The sequence below is a fragment of the Spea bombifrons genome, chromosome 2 (assembly GCF_027358695.1).
Source record: "Spea bombifrons isolate aSpeBom1 chromosome 2, aSpeBom1.2.pri, whole genome shotgun sequence".
NCBI lineage: Eukaryota > Metazoa > Chordata > Amphibia > Anura > Pelobatidae > Spea > Spea bombifrons.
In genome coordinates this window covers 110,590,766-110,610,128 of record NC_071088.1, presented here as the reverse complement: position 1 = coordinate 110,610,128, position 19,363 = coordinate 110,590,766, and the positions used below count along the sequence as shown (strand labels likewise).

General features: G+C 41.7%; 1 protein-coding gene across 1 annotated transcript in view; it reads left to right on the top strand.

Moving 5' to 3' along the window:
• KMT2D (lysine methyltransferase 2D) overlaps positions 1–19,255 on the top strand; it is a 50,352-nt gene extending 31,097 nt beyond the window's left edge. The window contains exons 35-54 of the mRNA XM_053456030.1: positions 258–450; positions 658–742; positions 882–948; positions 2,430–2,662; positions 3,086–8,080; positions 8,631–8,768; positions 8,925–9,092; positions 9,193–9,349; positions 9,903–9,969; positions 10,443–10,618; positions 10,885–11,033; positions 11,127–11,262; positions 11,958–12,091; positions 12,455–13,604; positions 14,384–14,520; positions 14,628–14,758; positions 15,449–15,734; positions 16,184–16,257; positions 16,348–16,456; positions 16,549–19,255. Of these exons, the coding sequence (XP_053312005.1) occupies positions 258–450; positions 658–742; positions 882–948; positions 2,430–2,662; positions 3,086–8,080; positions 8,631–8,768; positions 8,925–9,092; positions 9,193–9,349; positions 9,903–9,969; positions 10,443–10,618; positions 10,885–11,033; positions 11,127–11,262; positions 11,958–12,091; positions 12,455–13,604; positions 14,384–14,520; positions 14,628–14,758; positions 15,449–15,734; positions 16,184–16,257; positions 16,348–16,456; positions 16,549–16,641 (8,678 nt within the window). The 3' untranslated portion in view covers positions 16,642–19,255. The remainder of the gene's footprint in view (positions 1–257; positions 451–657; positions 743–881; positions 949–2,429; positions 2,663–3,085; positions 8,081–8,630; positions 8,769–8,924; positions 9,093–9,192; positions 9,350–9,902; positions 9,970–10,442; positions 10,619–10,884; positions 11,034–11,126; positions 11,263–11,957; positions 12,092–12,454; positions 13,605–14,383; positions 14,521–14,627; positions 14,759–15,448; positions 15,735–16,183; positions 16,258–16,347; positions 16,457–16,548) is intronic.
• The last annotated feature ends 108 nt before the right edge of the window (positions 19,256–19,363 follow it).

Sequence of the window (19,363 nt, the reverse complement as noted above, 5' to 3'; positions counted from 1 at the left end):
CAAAAAGGACCAGGCACAATCCTGTGAAATGTAATTTTAATCTTGTACTAGTAATATTGGTGAGAGTTCCCCTTTAAAACCAGTTAATCGTGTAGTATGCAGATTTTCAGGTTTCCTTTATTGCTCCAGCTGGTGCAGACGGAATGGTGTTCTGCACGAGCTATAGGACTACAACAGCATTTAATAGTAATTTACTGAAATTCAATTTTCCTATTACTCCAAACTGTGTGCTATGCAAGAAATTATTTAAAATGTGTTTTGGCTACTTTTTTTAAACAGTGTATATAAGGCTGCAAAATGTTTGAAAGTGTTTGTTTGCTTGCTAGATCTTGATAAGTTTGCGGCTGATGATATAATGGATCCTATCGCCAAAGCAAAAATGGTTGCTTTGAAGGGAATAAAGAAGGTGATGGCTCAAGGCACAATTGGAGTCACTCCTGGAATTAACAGGTATGATCTAATAGGGTGAGAATCAATAGGGGTTATATTACTCTGTGAATTCTTATGTATTAACATCTCCAAACAGTGACTTAAAAAAAGAAAAAAAAATATGGCCGTTATTCAGTTGGATTGTCTTGTATATATCCATATATGAAACCGTGATTAGAAAACTGCTTGTTATAAGCCCCTACTAATTGTGATTGTGTTTTTCTAAAGGCAACAGGTATCCCTGCTTGCTCAAAGATTAGGAGTTCCAGGAGCAATAGAACCTAGCAGTCAAGCACCTGCTGGTGCCACACAGGTAAGTGTACATTTTTGTATTTGGCAATTAAGTCTACGGAGTAATAAAGCTGATTGTTGCAGAAAACAGTTCCTGTCCTTGGTTTTCATTCCATATATAGGCATATCTTGTGCTACATCTTATGTTGCTGTTTTTTTAGGAAAGGACCAACATTGACCCATCTCAACCTCGGCCCAATCCACCTGCATTTGTTCAAGGAGCAATCAGTAAGTATTTTATGTATGTGTATATATGTATGTGTATATATAGTTATACAGTTGTGCTCAGAAGTTTGCAAACCCTGGCAGAAATTGTGAAATGTAGGCATTGATTTTGAAAATGAGTGATCATGCAAAATAAATCTTTTATTGAAGGCTAGTGATCATATGAAGCCATTTATTGTCACTTGTTTGGCTCCTTTTTAAATCATAATAAGATCACCCAAATGGCCTTGACCTGTGTAACAAGGTAATGGAACTTAGTAAAGATGGAAAAGGATACAAAAAGATATCCAAAGCCTTGAAAATGCCAGTCAATACTGTTCAATCGCTTATTAAGAAGTGGAAAATGTGGGGATCTCTTGATACTAAGCCAAGGTCAGGTAGACCAAGAAAGATTTCAGCCACAACTGTCAAAGAATTGTTCGGTATACAAAGGAAATCCCACAGGTGATAGGAGAAATACAGGCTGCTCTGGAAAGAGACGGTGTGGTTGTTTCAAGGAGCACAATACAACGATACTTGATCAAAACTGAGCTCCATGGTCGATTTGCCAGAAAGAAGACTTTAGTGCGCCAATGTCACAAAAAGGCCAGGTTACTATATGCCAGACAACACCTTGACACACCTCACAGCTTCTGGCATGCAGTAATTTGGAGTCGCTAGACCAAAATAGAGCTTTATGGTCATACCCAAGCGCCTTGTTTGGAGAGAGGTCAACATGGCCTATATCAAAGAATACCATCCCCACTGTAAAGCATAGTGGTGGCTCACTGATGTTTTGGGAGTGCGTGAGCTCTAAGAGCACAGGAAATCTTGTGAAAATTGATGGCAAGATGGACGCAGCGTGTTATCAGAAAATACTGGCAGACAATTTGCATTCTTCCGCACGAAGGCTGGTCATGAGATGCTCTTGGAGTTTCGCTTAGTGAATGATACTAAGCGCAAGGCCAAGTTGACCCTCCAGTGGTTACAGCAGAAACAGGTGAAGGTTCTGGAGTTACCATAAGTCTCCTGACTTTAATATCATTGCGCTACTCTGGGGAGATCTCAAATGTGTGGTTCATGCAAGACGACCAAAGAATGCAGGACCTGGGGGCATTTTGCCAGGACAAACGGGCAGCCATACCACCTGAAAAATTTGGGGCCTCTCACAACTATTACAAAAGACTGCACACTGTCATTGATGCTAAATGGGGCAATACACAGTATAAAGAATTAATGGGGGTCATTTCAAATATTTTTTCTTTTGTTTTATGATTGTGCCATTCTGTTATAAGCTACAGTTGAATATGAATCCCATATGAAATAAAAATGTTTTTCCGGCTCATTCATGTTTTCTTTAAACATGGTACATTTATTACCAATTCTCCAAGGGTATGCAAACTTTTGATCACAACTGTATGTATGAAGACATTGTTACCGAGAATGTCATCAAGCAAATCACTAAAAGGTATGGCTAACGGGTATTACTTTCTGCTTCCCTGTAGATGAAGCAGACCAACGTCAGTATGAAGAGTGGCTCTTCCACACGCAGCAGCTCTTGCAAATGCAGTTAAAGGTGCTTGAAGAACAGATAGGGGTTCACAGGAAATCCCGAAAAGCTCTGTGTGCTAAACAACGGACGGCAAAGAAAGCTGGACGTGAATTTCCTGAAGCAGATGCAGAGAAGCTAAAACTAGTCACAGAGCAACAAAGCAAGATCCAGAAACAACTGGACCAGGTGTGTGTGGTGACAGGACTAGTCTCATGCTTATGGGATTTTACACCTGTATAAAGCTGTACTAACCTGCTCTTATTTCTGTTGGCAATGGCAAAGGGACCTAAATCCCATTTTAAATTAGAAACACAACCATGAAAAGTGTTAACATTTATTATTAAAAGTTTTTAGACTCATGGCAGGAAGTTATGTTTCCTGATAATCGGATCTGCGGTAGAGGAAGCGTCCCCTCTTCTAGTTTGTAAATATCCTTGGGCTAGGTACAGAAGAAAGTGTACAGCTACAGAATGGCATTTCCATCTGCAGTTTCACTTTAATTTTAAAGCAATCTTGAATCTGGAAATGTTCCTATTATATGTCAGTGTAAAGTTTTGCAGAACCTTGTTGTAAATCCAAATATGACGTTATTTGTTTTTCACATCCCAGGTCCGTAAACAGCAAAAGGAGCATACAAACCTGATGACAGAGTATCGGAATAAACAGCAACAGCAAACCTGTGGAGTCCTGCCCCTCAGTCCCAATCAAAACTCACGAGTTCTCACCAAGGCTCCAGGTCAGCTAATGGCAGCACATGGTCTCCAACAAGCTGGGTCCATACAACACAACCAGTTGATTGGACAGCCTGGCAACCTTCGAGGTCTGCAGCCTGGCGTATCCATGCAAGCCCAACAAGGTGTGTCATACGTTAAGTCAATACCACAGCAACACCAAGCGCAAGGAAGCAGCACGGCCGTTCCTGGGACTTCAGGTGGCTTTTACCCGCAGACTGTTCATGGTCTTACACCGGAACAAAGGATGATCCAAGAAAGGCAGCTACAGCAGCAGAGGATGCAGCTAGCTCAGAAATTTCAACCCCAACAACATCCTGGCTTTCAAAACAGTCTGCCTCAAACAATATTGGGCAAGCAACATGGGCTTATGACAAATTCCCATGGGTTAATGCCGCAGCAGGGCTCATCACAGCCACAGCAAGCACTTGTTGGTCAACCTCCAGCAACTGTATTACAACATCACCCTAATCAGCAAAGGCAAATTTTAATTACGCAGCAACAGCGGGTACTTGGGTCTTCATCAGCTGCTCAATCTCAAAATGTGATGGGGCAAAGGCTGCTTCTATCACAACCTCAACAAAATGTAATTGGTGTTTCCCACATGCAGCAGCAAATAGGTTTAGGCCAAACGGGGTCCACAATGCCCCAGAATTCAGCTGTAGGACAAATGCAAGCTACTGCACCATCCGGAAGTCAGCAAAACATTCACCCTCAACAGGGTCCGGTCTTGAATACTAGTGATTCTGCTGTGACTGAGGGCTCCCTTCTACAAAACAATGGAGACACTCGGGTGTCTCAAGGACAACAGCAGCCAACATGCAGCCCAGCTAGCCAGGATTCTAGAGATGCGCCATCTCAGGAACAGCTGAATCACAGTTCTGGTCTCTCTCTAAGTCAAGAAACAGATCCTCAACATCCAGTACCAGTGGAAGATGCTGTGCAGCTGAACCAACCACAGGATCACCTACAGGCTCCATTTGGTGTAACTAGTCCAATGCAGCAATCTGTAAGGCAACAGCATAGCATTGTTCTTCCAACCCCACAGCAAGGTATAGATACGGTTGCGAGCACTCAACATCACCTGTCGCAAGACTCACATCTTACTTCTGCTGCTTCACAACAAAATGTGATGGGGGACCAGACAGCAAGTATGACCCAGGCTCAGAGGGTTATTGGTCATAGTCAGACACAGGCACAAGGGAATGAACCGCAAACCAAAAGTGCCGCACAGCACATGACACATCCATTAGGACAACAGAGGCCAGTTCCAAGTGCACAGCAAATGCAAAATGCTGTTAATTTCATGGGACAAAACAGTCCACTCATGGCTCAGATTAAAGCACAGTTGCAGGGTATCATTGCTAAGAATCCAAATTTGCGACATTTGACCCCACAACAGCAGCAGCAGCTACAAGCTATTCTCATTCAAAGACACCAGCAAGCTCAGAACCAAGCTTTGAGACAAACCTCATTTCAGGAGCAAGCATCCTCCAATGGGACTCCAGGGGTTCAGACGCCCTCCAGAGGAGCTTTCCCTGTTCGTCAAACTGGATCGGTGGCCCCTGAACAGGTTCAGACAGGCTACACTGAAGAAACCCAGCCAATTGGTGTACAGAAAGTGACACAAGAACACACAGGGTCACCACAAGTAAACGAGCTGGCTCAAAGCCCATTGCTGAAATCTCCAGGTATGGCAAGATTCTGCCCTACTCAGTCTCAGGAATCTCCATCTGGTCAGCCTTCCCAGAGCACTGGAAATCTGAGACAGCTGCCACCACCTCAATACAGAATGCCACAGATGCAGCCTCAGCAAGTGGTTGCAGCTCATCCACAGTCACAGCAGTACCAGATGCAACAACTCCAGCAATCACAAGTTCAGTCACTTCAGATGCAGCAAGTTCCACAAATACAGTCTCAGCTGCAGCAGCCGCCACCATCACAACAACCACCACAGCATCAAATTACCCAAGTCCAGCAGTCACCACAAATACAGCAAGTACAACCACATCAGATGCAGCAAACACAGCATCAAATGCTTAATCAGGCACCACAAGTGCAGCAACATCAAATGCAGCAACTCCAACAGGCTCAGCAGCACTTACCACAAACACAGCAAATTTGCATGCAGCAGTTGCAGCAACCTTTGCAGCAGTTGCAGCAAGTGCAACAGCAGATGGTTCAGCAAGCACAGCAGCAACAGGTGCTTCAGCAAACTCAGCAACAAGTGCAGATGTTGCAGCAGCAAAAGATGCAGATACAACTGCAAAATCAACATTTGCAACAGCAAGCTCAACAGTTACAGCAAGTGCAACAGCAAGCTCAGCAGTTGCAGCAAGTGCATCAGGTGCAGCAGCAAGCTCAGCAGTTGCAGCAGCAAGGACAGCAGATACAGCAGCAAGCTCAACAGTTGCAGCAAGTGCAACAGCAAGCTCAGCAGTTGCAGCAAGTGCATCAGGTGCAGCAGCAAGGTCACCAGTTGCAACAGCAAGGTCAGCAGATGCAACAGCAAGCTCAACATTTGCAGCAGCAGCAAGCTCAACACATGCAGCCGCAAGCTCAGCAGGTACAGCAGCAAGCTCAACAGATGCAGCAGCAAGCTCAACAGATGCAGCAGCAGCAAGCTCAGCAGGTACAGCAGCAAGTTCAACAGATGCAGCAAGCTCAGCAGGTACAGCAGCAAGTTCAACAGATGCAGCAAGCTCAGCAGGTGCAGCAGCAAGTTCAACAGATGCAGCAAGCTCAGCAGGTGCAGCAGCAAGTTCAACAGATGCAGCAGCAGCAAGTTCAACAGATGCAGCAGCAGCAAGTTCAACAGATGCAGCAGCAGCAAGTTCAACAGATGCAGCAGCAGCAAGCTCAGCAGATGCAGCAGCAGCAAGCTCAGCAGATGCAGCAGCAGCAAGCTCAGCAGATGCAGCAGCAGCAAGCTCAGCAGATGCAGCAGCAGCAAGCTCAGCAGATGCAGCAGCAGCAAGCTCAGCAGGTGCAGCAGCAAGCTCAACAGATGCAGCAGCAGCAAGCTCAACAGATGCAGCAGCAGCAGGTGCAGCAGCAGCAAGCTCAACAGATGCAGCAGCAATCGCAACAGATGCAGCAGCAGGTTCAGCTGCAGCAAGCACTGCAGCAGCAGATGCATCAGCAAATATTCCCTCAAACAAGAGTGCAACAAATGGAAACCGTACAGCACCAGACTGAAGTTAAGCAGCAAGAATCTAATGGCTCTCCGCCTATCCGTCAGCATCCATTACCACAACAAACAGGACAGGCGCAACAAACTGAACAAACCCAAGAGATGAATCAAATGGAGGAGTCAAAACAAACAGAACAGGTGATTAAAGTGGAACACAATCAAAGGCAGGAAGCAGAGCCTCAGACAGTACAGCACCATCAGATTCAACAGGTACATCACTCACAGCAGCTGATGGCATCACATCTGATGACTCAGCAGATGAAATCTTTGCAGCATTTGCCACAAGTACCGCAGCAGCAACAGTCTGTACAATCACCGCAAATGCACCAGTCACTTCAACAGCAAGTGCTGCAGAAACAAATACAAAGTCAGACACAGCAAGTGTTGCAAATTCAGCAACTTCATCAACCTCAACAGATTCAGCTTCAAAATCAGACACAGGTGCAATTTCAGCAGCAGAATATGCAGATGCAGCAGCACCCGCATCAGATCCAGCAACAAGTCTCTTTACAGAACACACAACTGCAACAGGTGGGGCCTCAACAAAGCCAGATGCAACAGCTTCAGTTGAAACACCAATTCCATCAGCAGCAAATACAGTTGCAGCTTCAGCAGGCACAGTTGCAGCAGTTAAAGGCACAGGGGCAACTGCAACCTCAGCAACAGCAGCATATGTCACAAATACAACAAGCACAAACTCAACAGTCACACCTAGTCCCACAACAGAATATGCAGCAGTTAAAGCAAACTCAAATGCAGCAGCAAAAACAAATGCAGCAACTTCAACCCCATCAAATTCAGCAAGTGCAACAAATTTTGCATTTGAAACAGCAAATGCTTGTGGCACCACCCGAGAAACAGTTACAGCTACAACAACAGCTTCAGATGCACGTTCAACAGTTTCGCCAGCAGGCCCAGCAGCATTTGGAAAGTTCTCAAACACTAAAGAGGGAGCCATCAGAGCCCACTGCTATATGTACAGGAAATATGCCAATGCCAAAACCTCAAATTCAGAACAGACCTCCAGATGAGCTTGTCATGGCCTCACAGTCTAAGAGTGAATTTTCTGTAGCCAAAGCTAGTCCCAGTAGTTCATCTTCACAACTGGCTGAGAACCAGAAGCCAGATTTGTCCTCATCTCCAGTGGGCTCTGCAACCCAGCCGGAGTCTACTGTCCAACAAGCCCATACCCTTAATGTAAAACAGACAGAGCTTTTGGACTCTACACCCTCTTCTGGACAGTCACGGCAGGTGGGGTTATCAAGTAACATTGGCAACAAGTCTACACCTGTGGAAACTGCAGACACCGAACTTAATGTATCCTCTCAAGAAGAGGGCAGAATGGATGAAAGTCAAACTGAACAAACTACTAAAGTAGACTTACCTGCCCCTCTGCATAATGGAGACAGGACTGAATTGTCTAAACATCTTAAGCAAGAGTGTATGGAAGAGGCTGTGTCTGTTACCCAGGATTTAAAGGGTGAGCCGAATGGCGATTTAACTACTGGGGCCAAGGCAGAGGCTGGGCATCTCCTCCTACAGAAACTGCTGCGTGCAAAGACCGTTCAGCTTGCTTCTCAGCGCAGTTCCGAAAGTCTTCACGCAGACATCAACGGTCACATTGACAACAAGTTGAGTGTTCTTGAGCAGAAACTGCAGGGTGTCTCGCAAAATAATGAGGTGAGTGTGACCACAATGGCGAACTTTATTAAATGGCTATGGTTTGTACTTTTGAGGTATAGCTATTTCTAGCGAGTATTGCAGAGCGCATTTTACTTTAATGTTTATAAGAAACAAAACCATGAACAGGGATCCGCAGGTTGAGATAGTAGATATTTGGCCCCCAAGCCCAGTTGGGTGTTTCCTCTGCTACCTCGTCGCATTGCTGCTCACAAAATAAACTTTTATAACGTAAGATTTCATCTTGACTCTTACAAACACTAATAGTTTGCATATCTTCCAGTTAAAAATACCTCTACTTTTATTAAGTATTTGAGTTGCTTTTTAAGTTGTGGTACGCAAATAGGGTCTAGTTTTCTCTCAGATTAAAGGTTAGCTCTACTTTGATTTCTATAAAACCAGTATTTATTGTGTTTTTCCAGCTAGGTACAGTGTACTTAATTTGTTGTGTAATTTGATCCAAAATGTTTTAATACCATAAACTAATACCATTCTCTTGATCAATTGGGTGCTTACTGTATTTTCACTGTTTTCTGTTTTTATTTGGCAGGATATTTCTGGAAAGAAAGCTCTTGCCAAGCCAAAAAGAAACCAGAAGGCCAATGAAAAAGTACAAAACTCGCGCAAAAAGATTCGCAGAGAGGACAGTCTGAAATCTCCAGATGCCATCATGAAACAGCTAAAGCAGGTACTTTTGCGGCTATGACCACACTATAATGTACGTTATTCCTAGTGTGGGTTTGACACAAAGTAGACGATCACACAGTGGCTGTTTATTCGCGATAGCGTAAGTCTGGTGGTATAACCTTAATTTTTATACTGATTTTATTTCCCTGTTTTACAGGAGCTCTCATTGTTGCCATTGGTTGAACCTTCTATCACCGCTAATTTCAGTCTCTTTGCCCCGTTTGGGAGTAGTAGCCCTGTTAATGGTAAATGTCCCCTTAAAGGAACATTTGGCAGTGGAGCCTTGGAGAGCATTCCAGATTATTACACCCAGCTTCTCACCAAGGTATGTGAAAGCGTAATGTAAGAGGCAAAATGGACGTTTCTTGATGGTGTTGCATCAAAGAATGAAAAATATATTAAGCCTATTTTTTTCCCTTTCACAGAATAACCTCAGTAATCCTCCTACACCTCCCTCCTCCTTGCCCCCAACTCCACCACCTTCTGTGCAGCAGAAAATGGTGAACGGCGTGACTGCAGCTGAAGATCTGAATGATGCTAAGAAGGAGGCCGAGAACAGTTCAGAAGCTGAAGTTAAGAAAGGTAAGCCGTTTTTGCAATTCCTTGTGTTGTGAGTTAGGCATGTCCATGTTGGACATAAATTGGGGATTTTTTTTTTTTTTTTTTTTTTTTTTATCAATGGCACCTAATTTGTATAAGAAAGTAAAATATAAAACATTTTTCCAGTTTTTCAATATATTGTTCACACGAAATCAAAGGGAATATATGTATGTAAGTGTGTGTGTGTGTGTGGTATAAAAAGAGCTGTAGTTGTCATTGAAGAAAATATGTGCGTTTGGCTGCACTGAACATGCAAAAAAGGGGAATCGTGGTTAAACCAAGATACGCTAAAAATAGCAAAAGAGCTCCGATCACGTGTGCAATAAAACCCCTCTGTCACTAAAGGTTAAGCATGTTTTTTGTTGTATTGAACTTCCCCTTTAACATAACAGAACCACATTAAGCCAAAGTAACCCCCAGTAAAGGTTTGGGGTAATTTTAGAGCATGCATGTATTTTTGACTTGTCTTTGATAAAATGCATGATGCTTTCTAGCTGTGCAGAAGCAGCCTCTGATTACTTTTGTGTTTTTGTAGTAGAGCGTAGTCTGGACCTGCTGGCTGCATTACCTACCCCTCCACACAACCAAAGCGAGGATGTCAGGTAAGGGCTGGTTAAGCTGCAGCTTAAGCACTGGGATAACTTGTATTATTTGTATTAAGGGCAGTCGGTTATATACCTCTGGCTATTACTGGATGCCTGCATTAATTGGTAATGTATGGTCCTTGCGGTTTATTAAAAGTTCTCGGTCAGTGTTCATAAATACCAGCACTCCCAATATAACTGCATCCAATACTGAATATACCATTAAGCAGACATTCATCAAGCTGAGGCCGTTTTTAATCCCATGTATTTGCACCCATTGTCAGTGACAGCTGGGACAAGCTACTTAAGGAATCCCACGGATTTCATATTAGACCCTGCAAAAACAATGCTGTTGCTCAATGTTTTTGGAGGGCAGTTGAAGGAGACATCTAGTGATTTCAATTGTTACCGTTCTGGATGGTGGCTGTAGCTTCTCATTGTCACAAGGATTACATCATGAGGTTGACATGTTGACTTGGTTCACGTTACAGAATGGAGAGTGATGAGGATAGTGACTCTCCTGATAGCATTGTTCCAGCCTCCTCTCCAGAAAGCGTTGTTGGAGAGGACACCCAGCGTTTCCCTTCTCTGTGTGATGTGAAGGAAGAGCAGGAGGAAAGAGCTTTATCTCCCGTCATACCGCTTATACCACGCTGCTCCATTCCAGGTAAGTGTAATGTGCTGCATCTTGGTGGTCTTTTTTCAACTAGATAAGAAATTTAGCGTTTTTTTTTTTTAAATGTTTTTATTTTTTATTTTTAGTGTTTGCTCTGGGTCAGCGCCTGGTTCAGAGTGCATGTCATTTGTAACTTTTTTTTGTTAATTTGACTCTAGTCTCAGAATTATTTGTTCCTTAAAAGGGCGACCCTTCCCCCCCTCATATAGGTTGTGTATATGCCTTACATAACGCAGTTTTTAATTTTCCGCTAACAGTGTTTCCAGATGTGAAGCCGACGGATACGTTATCTGTTCCATCAGGCAATACTGAGAAAGTCCATGCTGCAGGAGGAGCTGCAAATTGGGAGAAAGCCAAAAGCAGTGAAGTTTCAGTTATGTTCACTGTTTCTGCAGCAGCCGCTAAGGTATGTGAACTGCATAAATAGAATTAAAAGAGAAATGATGTTGCTGAAGACAGACTTGCAGGTGTTAATGCCTTATTTCCCCCCCCACTGTAGAACCTGAACGGTGTAGTTGCTGCAGTTGCTGGTTTGCTGAGTATCAAGTTACCAAACTCTTATGAAGTTCTTTTCCCAGACAGTGGTCTGAAAAATAGCATAGAAGTGAAGAAGTCTGTAAAACCCACCACAGATGGTAAGTGCCATGTCACCTTAGTGTGATTGTTTAAAAATGATCAGACATGGGATTGCTTGTGCAGGAACTTACTATAGATGAATACATTGTTAATAAAGGGAAGAATAAGCCAGATATGATTTGTAAGAGTTCATGAAGTTTTTAATATCCAATATTATGCAATCAGGGTTAAATCTAGTTTGTCTTTGTTACAACAAAATAAATATCTACAAACCATAACTCCACCATTTCCAAAGCAGGTTTTAAGGTGCTTCATGCAGATGTTTTTCTGCGGTCACAAAGTGTTCCTTGACCTGGTATTTTCAGCAGTTTTTTTTTTCTGCTATGAGGTCCCATGTAATGGGATAGTATAAATGTCATGCTACGCCAAAAGCAATGCAAATAAAAACACTTTAATAAACATCCTTTAAATTAAAAATCTTTGCTTTCCCACCTGCGTGGTTCTATTCTTGCCACTGATTCACGGCATCCGATCCTAGCAGTAGGTTTCAGAATTCAGCTATAACGCAACTTGTAATGACAATGGCACCTTTACCGTACTGAGCTACCTAACATACCATGATGCAGAAAGGGCTTTAAATTATAGATCGCACCGAGCAAACAAATGCGACTGTTGCTTATGTAGAACTTTGATTCTTTTAGCATCCAACCTATTATGTATCCATCCTCTTAACACCTTCCTCTTTACACTGTAGGTGAAGCCAGTGAAAAAGACAAGCCTGAGCCAGGAAAGCTGGAGGGCAGCACTGATTGGCTAAAGCAGCTGGATGCTGTCCTTCCTGGATACACCCTCAAGAATGAACTAGACATTCTTAGTCTCTTGACTCAGGTCTGTATTCTAGAAATGTAAAAGCCATTTTTGCTAATGGCAAGCTTGAAAAAGAGAATTTATTTTTGTTTCAAAGTTTGAGCAATAGTCGCTGAAATGCACACATGTTAGAGATGTCAGTTTTCTAACTTCTTTTATGATCTTGCATATCACTTTGACTTTTCCAAGCTTCTATTTAACTTTAAGCTCATCAGATTTGTATTTTCCATTCTCTCCGCAAAAGTATAATGCAGAAATATTTTTAATTGTAATGAAATATATAATGCTCCCCACCATCAAGGTGTCAATTTTTCCCATAAAGTGGTGTTCATGAAATGATCATATACTTTGTTTTCTGATGTTATCTTTTTCTCTTTGTTTTAGGAAGAGAACATGATTGAGAAGTCTGTACATTGTTATGTTAATAATGTTGCCAACCTTGATGTCCGCCAGCTTCCTATATTACCTGAAGAAACTTCTCCTCCTCCATCACCATTTGCACCTTCACCTCCTAGCCCAGGAGAGGTTCATAATACAGAACCTGATCCTCCACCACCACTGCCGCCTCCTGCACCATCACCTTTGCCATTACCCCACTCTCCAGATAGAGAGGAATTAAAAGAAGTGGGTAAAATTAAGCAGCGTTCCCGTTCCACAGAGGAAGATTTGGAGGAGCCACGCCAACGCCCTAAAAAGTGGAAAGGAGTTAGATGGAAGCGTCTGCATATACTGATTACCTTTCAGAAAGTGAATTCACGTCACTGTGAAAAAGAGGTTTGTGAGGTGATTGAAAGATTGGGGACTACTCTGAAGCCTGATACACTGCCACCAGATTTGCGCAAGTGTTGCTTCTGTCACGAAGAAGGAGATGGAGCTACTGATGGGCCAGCTCGCTTGCTCAACCTTGACCTTGACCTCTGGGTACATCTTAATTGTGCATTGTGGTCAACAGAGGTGTATGAGACACAGGGCGGTGCGCTCATCAATGTGGAGGTCGCACTACATCGTGGTCTGCTCACAAAGTGTACCCTGTGCCAGAAAACTGGAGCCACAAATAGCTGCAACCGCCTCCGTTGTCCTAATGTGTATCACTTTGCCTGTGCCATCCGTGCCAAGTGTATGTTCTTCAAGGACAAGACTATGTTATGCCCAATGCACAAGTTAAAAGGACCGTGTGAGCAAGAACTAAGCTGTTTCACAGTCTTCCGACGGGTGTATATAGAGAGGGATGAAGTTAGTCAGATTGCCAGTATCATCCAGCGAGGGGACCGAATCCACATGTTCAGGGTTGGGGGTCTTGTTTTTCATGCGATCGGCCAGCTTCTTCCCCATCAAATGCAGGACTTCCATAGTGTTACTGCTCTTTACCCCGTGGGATATGAGGCCACACGCATATACTGGAGCATGCGTCACAGTCATCGGAGATGCTCCTATCGCTGTCGTGTTTGTGACAATAATGGACGACCAGAATTCAGTGTTCAAGTCATTGAATACGGCTATGAGGATGTAACTCTGACAGATTCCTCTCCTCAAGGTCAGTTGAAAGAAGATTGAAATTAACATGTTATTGCATGGTAAAGCATGAGTCTGATAACGAGATCTATGTATTTGGTTCTCTTTGTGCTCATAGAAGCTCATAGAAAGCCCTACCTTTAACAAAAACTCCTCTAGCTCACCTAATGTCTGTAGGTCCTCCTGTAAAGGGTGACAGCTATTCTTTTTCGAGACTTCTGCAGGCAGTGGGCGTTTTGTATTTATTCCAAGTGTAAAATGGAACAATAATATGAAATACACACCTTCAAAGAAAATCCCAATTTAAATAAACACAATGGCCAGTAGTGGTATGTGAATAACCTGCAGGCTTCAAAACTTCTTCCCTTTGCTGAATTCTCATGTTCCTGAGCAGTTTTGCCTCGCTCAGGGGGCTAAAGTGTTCAGGGGGCTAAAGTGTTAACATTGCAGTTTGCACTGTGTTTAGCATCATTGGGTAGCCGCAAATAACTTGTTTTTCATGTGTACTGCTAGCCAGCCTGTGGCTCTTGCACTGCCTACATTTCTTGTAGTTGACTGTTGAAGGTAGCTTACCTTATATTTGATTCTGTATGATGCACGTATCGCTGTGCCTGAAATTTGGGGGTATTGGCACTTCCACTGGATATTGCAGCGCATCATAGTCTCCTATGTTAAAATGACACAAGAATCCATGGGTTTTCTTGCTCCTGCAGTGTCACAATCAGTTGCTATAATGGAGATATCTCAAGTTAGGGGCATTGTGGTCCATGCCAGGTCTAACTGCTGTACTCTGTCTCCTAGCCCTGTGGAATCGTATTGTGGAACCTGTTGCACGCATGAGGAGAGAGACTGGGATGCTTCGCCTCTTTCCAGAGTACCTTAAAGGAGAAGAGATGTTTGGGCTAACATTACATGCGGTGCTGCGCATCGCTGAATCTGTAAGTAGCTGAAGTAATGCTTCAGTATACCTTATATTTCTCAGCATACCAAATATCCTGATAACACTGCATTTTGTTTTTTGTTTTTTTTTGTTTTTTCTATTTAGTTGCCTGGAGTAGAGAATTGCCAGAACTATCTTTTCCGGTATGGCAAACATCCTTTAATGGAGTTGCCCCTCATGATCAACCCAACTGGCTGTGCCAGGTCAGAGCCCAAGATCATGACCCATTACAAACGGTGAGTATGTCACCATCGTATTTCATAATGAAGTATTTTAAAGCAACCACTGCATCACAAATCGTCTATTACATTTATAACACGTATATTCCGATAGAACAAATGCATATCACAGAACACATAAACTGACAAACCATTCATAATCAACAAGGTTGGTTATTACTATAACATATATAACGGTATTAAGCTGCAGGGATATGACAGACTGTGGAGATGAGTATAAAGATGAGCAGCAGGCTTCACAAACATTTTAACTGCCTGAAAAGTTGATTTTTGGATTGTATTTGCAACATGTACCTTTTTGTTGGTATCAAGCCATTTAAAAATGACATGGTGTTGCATTTGGGTTTCAATGCTGCATTCAAATGTGGCTTAATCACTGATGTGGCCGTTCCTCTTTTGAATCAGAAAGCATATTAGTTATAGATTTTTCCATTTGAACACGATAAACCTCAGGAGCTTCTTACTTTAGCTGCATACTTTTTAGATCGCAAATCGGGCTATAAAGCTTGAAGCGTAAAGTTATTGTGCATTTTTATAGCACTATGATATCTGCCCATCTCTGTAACCCTTGTAACTATACTGATACAGTGTGTCTGCGTCATAATTTTCCATTGTCTTTTTTTTTTTTTTTCATTTTTTATTTTGCTGCTGCTTGTATGACACTTATTTATTTTAATTTTTTTCCAGCCCTCACACTCTGAACAGCACTAGTATGTCCAAAGCCTATCAGAGCACCTTCACAGGGGAGACAAATACACCATATAGCAAACAGTTTGTGCACTCCAAATCTTCCCAGTACCGCCGGTTAAAGACAGAGTGGAAGAACAATGTTTATCTGGCTCGTTCAAGGATACAAGGCTTAGGGCTGTACGCCGCTAAGGACCTGGAGAAGCACACCATGGTAATAGAGTACATAGGCACGATCATTCGGAATGAAGTTGCAAATCGCCGCGAAAAGATCTATGAAGAGCAGGTAAGACATTGATCCTATATTTAATTTCTATTTAATTTTAAAAACAAATGAACAGGTAGTTCTGTTTCCAGAGACACACATTAAATTACTGATGATCGGAAGGTGATTTTAAAAAGCTAACCCTGTGGCTTTTATTTAAAATAAAGATATAGAGAGCGTTTTAATTAATATATATATATATATATATATATATATATATATATATATATATATATATATATATATATATATATATATATATATATATATATATTATCTCTTCTAAATGATGTCATATAGAGACCTTTAAAGCCTTTGGTCTGTTTGAGTGTATTGCTGTATTAACATACTGTATGTGTGAGCATATGAATGAGAAAATCTAGTACATCAGTACCTTTATGTTAATAATGTGTTTTAACAGATATATTGGTCTTGATATTAATCTGACCCCCCCCCACACCTTTTTCTAGAACCGGGGAATTTACATGTTTCGAATCAACAATGAGCATGTCATTGATGCCACTTTGACCGGAGGGCCAGCCAGGTAAAGTACTCAGAGTTTGATGAATGAGTTCTGATTTTCTGTGTATCAAAAATCAGGGCATTCTTCATAATGTTTGGGTTTTTTGTTTAGGTATATCAACCACTCCTGCGCCCCCAACTGTGTTGCTGAAGTAGTCACTTTTGACAAAGAGGACAAGATAATCATCATCTCTAGCCGGAGGATACCAAAAGGAGAGGAAGTAGGTGTTTGATCGAAAATGGAATTTGGACATTGACACCAGGAAAAAAAATACATTGTATTTAATTTACACACCTTTTTTCCCCCTTTCAGCTCACATATGACTACCAGTTTGACTTTGAGGATGATCAGCACAAGATCCCCTGTCACTGTGGAGCATGGAATTGCCGCAAATGGATGAACTGAACAGAAGGGTGACGTTCAACTGCTTGCAGCCATCCTGAACACGCACACGTCAGCAGAAACCATGGGGAGAGATCACAGGGCTCCAGCTTCGTGTCCCTCACCGCCCAGTCTGCTATTCAAGCCTTCCTTGAGATGCATGATCCAGGCAATTCTGCATCTTAACCATGTAAGGGAAGGTGCAGTGATTTCAGGGGAGCATTGTAACTTGTCTGGAGCCTCTCACGTGAAGGGTTAATGCACTGCATGAAAAGCTATGCTTCAATGATAAGGTGTTCTCTACACATTGAACAGCTGGTTGGATAAATGTGTAACACCCTTTCCTTCCCAAAAGAAAACATGGTGGAAGGATTTTTTTTTGGTTTAGTTTTCAGAGTATTAAGTCTGACTTCTCAAGTTAGAGAAAATGCAAAAAAAAATAAAAATAAAAAAAGACGGGGAAAAAAAAAAATCAGTCGTTTAGTTAACAAAAGCAGTTTGACAATCCTAAATCTACAGGACCCTCGGCGCACCAGAGAGAGCACATAAGACTGCACATAAAGAGCACACGCTGCTTTCAGTGAGCGCCAGAGACAGTTCCAATGACTGTTACCTGTCACAGCTACCCAGTCCCAGAGGCACCTGCCAGCACCTACCTCATCTGCCTGTCGGATACTAATGTGTATATGTGACACTCCCATGGCAATCTGTTAGCACCTCAAGAACAATGACACAGCTCAAAAGATGGGAGTTGTGTGATGGATTTTTTTTTTCTTTTTGTATTTCTACCACCCATCCCAAAGGGCCGGGGTTGGACTGCTTTGAACCCTTTCTGAAGCTTTGTGGCCTGTCTCTTTCCCTGCGAATTGAGCAGGCCGGAGTGCACTAAGAAACGTGTTTCTGCTAATTGCCTGCGTTTGTCCTATCCCTCAGCGACTCGTTTCCTCCCTCATTCTGTGCCTGAAGTAGTCACCTTTCCCTGTACATGGAACATGAGGTGTATTTGTATTATTGGTAGAGGAAAAGGCATTCATGGCAGGTGTATGCGTGTGTATGTATGCAGTGCGTGACTGTAAGTTTCCCTTGGTTTATATATATATATATATTTTTTTTTTTTCTATGCGTGCATTATGATACTCTCCAACTCAGTATATCGGTAACACCCAAGATGATATGTGTGGGGAATTATGTTGGCATATATATTTTTGAAGAGGGGATTTTTTTTTTTTTTAAGAAATATACTGCTGTCTCTGACCCAAACAACCTTTTCATATTAGCCTCACTTGCATTATTCTGAAGCTGCTGCTTTTATTGCAATATAGACTTAAAATCCTGATTTTTAGCACAGTGCTTCGGGTGGGAATAGGTGAAGGGGAGTTATTTATTTGTACATGTAATTATATTTATGTATTACAGCCTTGTGTGAGGAAAGTACAGGGTCATTTTCTGAGACTAGCGTGGTGTCCTAGGTCTTAGCCTAATTTCTGTGCTTTGTGATCAATTTCCAGTACCTCTCATTGGTGCAAAACGAGTGATCGGGCACCACTGCAGTCCTAAGACCTGTGGTCGGTCCCTTTTAACTGAATGGTTTTTAATGAGTAGGTCACAATCCTTTTGGCTTCCACACTTCATTTTTTCGAAATGTATAATATTTCTTCATATGCAAAAAGAAAAACTGCTTTTATCATCTAGAAGTCTTTGGCTTATCTTGCATCCCTTTTTTTTAGCTGCCCCTTCTGTTAAGAGACACAACGATTATGTTTTGAAGTGCACAGAAAAATTAAATAAAAAAAATAAAAAATAAAAAAAAAATTGGTGGCAAAAAGAGTCCAAGGGCATTTAAAATGAAAACTAGTGTGAATATGTGAGATTATGTGCTGTTGCTTTTTTAACAAAAAGCTGCTTCCACAACTGTTTTAAAGCTGCAAACTTGTACAAAAAAGAAATGGAAAGGCAAGTGTAAATAAATATGTAAGAAAAATAAAAAACAAAAAAAAAGAATGTTGTGCATAGTCTGGCACCATTTTAGCAAGAAACCACTGGAGACACTATGAAAATTTGGAATTTAAACGTACCCTTTCCTTCTCTTTATTTTCTTGCTTTTCTAACCATTAATTTTAATGAAAGCTGACAGAATAGTCCTGTCAGACAATACAATATTAGAGTTACCATAACTATAAATACATTAATGTAGCTTTTAGTAAACCCTATACAGATTATATATATATATATAAATCCACACCCAAGCTTGAAATACTTGATTTCTTTTTTTAATATTTTTTTTTTTGCTTGTAAAACACTTTTTTCATTTGCTGTGCTTTATTTTGATTTTAGTTTTCACCTGCAAATATTTTGTTTCCGTGGTATTCGTTTATTCCCCCCCCCCATTTTTGTATTGATAAAATTCCATGAGGAGCTGTAATTTGTGCGGTGAGGATTCTGTACAGAAGATTTGTCCTTCGTAGAAAACATGAAATTATTCCTTTTTTAAAAAAAATAAAAACTTGTACGTGGCATGTTTTTGTATTGAATATAATTTTGAAATGTATATAATTTATGTGAAAGAAGCAAGCAGGAGAGCCTGCTTCTTTTGGTTTGTTTTTAAAGGACAAATAAAAATGCATTTTAAATAATTGGAGTACATTTGAGTCAAGCTTATTACTTTATATTACTATATAGATGCATAAGAAAGTAGGTAATACAAATGGGGGCAATAAAATCACCATAGGTCAATTCTATTTGAAAA